At 33.3% G+C, this 3,771-nt stretch overlaps 1 protein-coding gene across 1 annotated transcript; it reads left to right on the top strand.

The window, feature by feature from the left end:
• Positions 1-851: 851 nt before the first annotated feature.
• LOC114339886 (uncharacterized) lies at positions 852-1,967 on the top strand. The gene has a single exon (XM_028290566.2). The coding sequence runs from the start codon at positions 852-854 to the stop codon at positions 1,965-1,967; it is 1,116 nt and encodes a 371-aa protein (XP_028146367.2).
• The last annotated feature ends 1,804 nt before the right edge of the window (positions 1,968-3,771 follow it).

The following is a 3,771-nucleotide window of genomic DNA, read 5'->3' as shown; positions in this document are numbered from 1 at the left end:
ACTCAGTATGTGCTCTGCACATTCGCAATGGTAATTACGCATATTCTCAGTATATACTTTTTCTGAAAAGTATGTTCTATGAATCTACTAAGAACACGAAATTGTTATGTGGGATTGCTTTTCGCTTAAATTAAATAGAGGCCAGAGGTAGGTGGAAGGCTGTTTGTGATTTAATTTAAGCGAAAATAAATGTTTATTTGTAAAATAAACTTTTTTTCTATTTTATGACAGCAGTACAATGTATTTTGAGTTAAATAAGTTACATACCTACATTCTTCTGTTTGCGTCAAGTAATTTAATTCACAAATTATTTTTGGTAACCCTGTATAAATAATGATATTAATGTTTACATTACTGAATAGAGAATTGAACACCCTTTCAAATGAGCTACCATACGACCCCTATTATATTTAAAAATATCATGGATTACGTCATCACGCTTAGATGGATGACGTCACTAGTATGATATGCCAAAAAATTTTAATTTAAAAATTAAAATCGACCTGTTTCGAGATTTTTCTCCAAAATCGTCCATTTTAGAGAAAATGAATATATTCCATAATTTAGCCCCTCTCTGTATATGCAGAATATGAACCCATCAAAAAATTATTAAGATATAGGTATTAATATTTACCGGGTGTTGTATTTTTAAGTCAGACAGTATATTCAAAATAACTTAATAAAATTACAGCAACTAAATTCATAACTAGTATTTATATACAAAAAATACCAAAAACGATTTTAAGCTGTTTTTGTTATATCCAGATTTTTGAATAATTTGATTTGTGTAAAATAAATTGTCGGTATTCATGTAAAATAATATTTAAAGTAAAAATTTCCACTTCTTTCAGATGGCGCTACAAATTCTTCCACTACTTCAACTGGTAGTTCTGTTCCAAACGACTGAAATTCTCTCCTACGCTCTACCTGTCTATGGAACCAAACGATATGGACGCAACAACCAGCACGCGAGTACCAGCTCTTACGATTCATATCCTTATCAAACGGTAGTACCACAACATTACACAGAACCAGTTAGTTACTACAAGTTGTATCCATACAGTGACACTTATCACTCCAGCTACTACTACCCCCACCAATCTTATCCATTACCGTATTACGTACCATCTAAGTACAAGATCTACCAACCTATTTTACCGTATTATTATCAAGAACATTGGCCCAGTCAGACTTACTCAAGTTATTATGATTACAGTGACCCCGATGACTTTTTACAAGAAACTGGAAGAGAGGAAAGGGAAGAGACGCAGCCTATTGGCCATGAATCTTATTATGAAGATACTGCAGAAGACAGTAATATGGATGATGTTAATGCTGCTTTTCTCCAAAATTTAATTCTAACTCAAATGTACCAAGACTCTCTGAATAATAAAGTTAATGCTGACGCATACGATGACTACGATGAGACTTTTGCTAAAATTGAAGAATTAAGTAAAAAACCTACACGTGTGCCTGAAGATGAAAATGTTAGGGAATTAAAACAATTACAGAAAGCTGCTAGAGAAAATGGAAATAAGAAAAATAAACAGAATAACAATGTGCATTGGGCGCAGGCCAATAATGATCATGATTCTAAGCAGCAAAGAAGAAACAAGCAGAGGAAACAAAAACAAGAGAAACAAGACTCTAAACGAAGTAACCTTGGAGCTAACCAATTATTATCCTTTCCTACTGAAGACACGGCAATTTTTTCGGAACGTAAACCAATACTGAAAACATTTGCTAGTACCTTAGCTCCATCTACGACTGATGCTTCGGTAATAAATAACCGAGGACAGAAAGAAGAGTTCCAGATGAGACCAGCGACTCCAATAAGACACCCCTTCTCAGCTCCTGTGTTGACTATGATGTCACGAAGCGACCAGGATAGAAAGAGGACGCCTTCGGTATATGATACCATCAAACATTTGCTAGATATGGAGAAGAGCTTTGAAAATGTAAGTTGATTTTTTAGTTTATTATTTTTATATATTTCATTATGTAAGCCATTACATATTTAAATTTCTCTTTAACTAATGTGCTTCTTTAAATATTGCATGTAAATTTTGAAATCCACATTTGTCTACAATTTCTATGCTTTCCTTAGTCCTGTCGCCAGGGGGAGTACAACGGCCTTCTTAATTCAGATGGACTTACTCAAGTTTTTTTTATGTATTTTGACCCGTAGAACACGAATTTTTTGGGTAACAGTTGATCCGGATGTCGATAAGATTGTTATAAACAAAGAAGTTGAGGAATTACATAACAGCGATTTCTCGCAAAACAAAACATTTTTTTGTATTTTTTGGGTCATTCTAACCAAAAAATGTTCCTACAAGTTTTTTCGTAGGATGCATAGTTTTCGAGATAAACGCGGTTGAACTTTCAAAAAATGGAAAAATTGCAATTTTTGAACCCGAATAACGTTTGAATAAAAAATAAAATAGCAATTCTGCTTACCGCCTTTAAAAGTTTAAGTCAAATCATATCTGTTTTGAATATTTGCATTGCTAAAAATTTATTTTTTGATTGTTAAAAAAAGCTATAAACACATACTGTTTCCCGTGCCTAATACATGCGTTTTAATGCATGCTACTTAGAAATAGCCCCGCTTGCACTTTTACCTCCTCTACGTACTCGTTCGATTTTAAATGAGAAATCATTGAAACATCACTCAAGCACTAGGTGTTTATAGCTTTGTTTTAACAATAAAATAATACATTTTTGGCAATACAAATAATTAAAACCGATATAATTTGACTTGAACTTTCAAATGCGGTAAGCAGAATTGCTATTTTATTTTTTAATCAAAAGTTTTTCGGGTTCAAAAATTCCAATTTTTCGATTTTTTGAAAGTTCAACCGCGTTTATCTCGAAAACTATGCATCCTACGAACAAATTTGTAGGAACATTTTTTGGTTAAAATGGACCAAAAAATACAAAAAAATGTTTTGTTTTGCGAGAAATCGCTGTTATGTGATTCCTCAACTTCTTGGTTTATAACAATCTTATCGACATCCGGATCAACTGTTACCCAAAAAATTCGTGTTCTACAGGTCAAAATACATAAAAAAAACTTGGGTAAGTCGATCTGAATACAGGAGGCCGTTGTACCCCCCCTGGCGACAGGACTACCTATAAAAAACCGTTATTATATTAAATTTCAGTGTATAATCAGAGTTAGGTCATATGATTTGTTTTTAAAAAATATCGGAAAATTGTTGTATAAAAATATCGGAAATGAAATGAAAGGCAGAATTTGCAAAACAGCCGTCAGACCAATAATGACATACGCGGCAGAAACACGACCTGACACAGAGACAACAAAAAGATTGCTCGAAACAACGGAGATAAAAACCCTTCGAAAAATCGATAATAAAACACTATGGGACAGAGCTAGAAGTACAGATATACGACTGAGATGCAATGCGGACAACATATCTGGGTAAAAACAAAGGAGTAGAATAGAACGACCACTTAAGCCAAATGCCCACAAATAGGGTATTAGGGAAGGCAAGAGACAGTTCCTCAATAGGACGACGATCAGGAAGACAAATGATATATATAAAAGATGCAAAATATAATACATTGTGAAATAAAAAGAGATGAAACTAGTAGAGGTGGAAATTATCGATTTAAACGTATAAATTAACATTACATTACACAGTTTCCCACCTTTAGATGTCTATGTGTGTGTTCACAAAGAGGGGATGGCATTAGATAAACTTTTTGCCACAGACATTTGAAAGTTGAAGATTGAAGATGTCATAT

Source organism: Diabrotica virgifera, chromosome 3 (assembly GCF_917563875.1).
Source record: "Diabrotica virgifera virgifera chromosome 3, PGI_DIABVI_V3a".
NCBI lineage: Eukaryota > Metazoa > Arthropoda > Insecta > Coleoptera > Chrysomelidae > Diabrotica > Diabrotica virgifera.
Note: the sequence above shows the minus strand (reverse complement) of the source record. Positions and strands in the feature narration are given on the sequence as shown.

Bases quoted from the DNA above. Each gene is read 5' to 3' on its own strand.
- LOC114339886 (XM_028290566.2), top strand. From the start codon at position 852: ATGGCGCTACAAATTCTTCCACTACTTCAACTGGTAGTTCTGTTCCAA.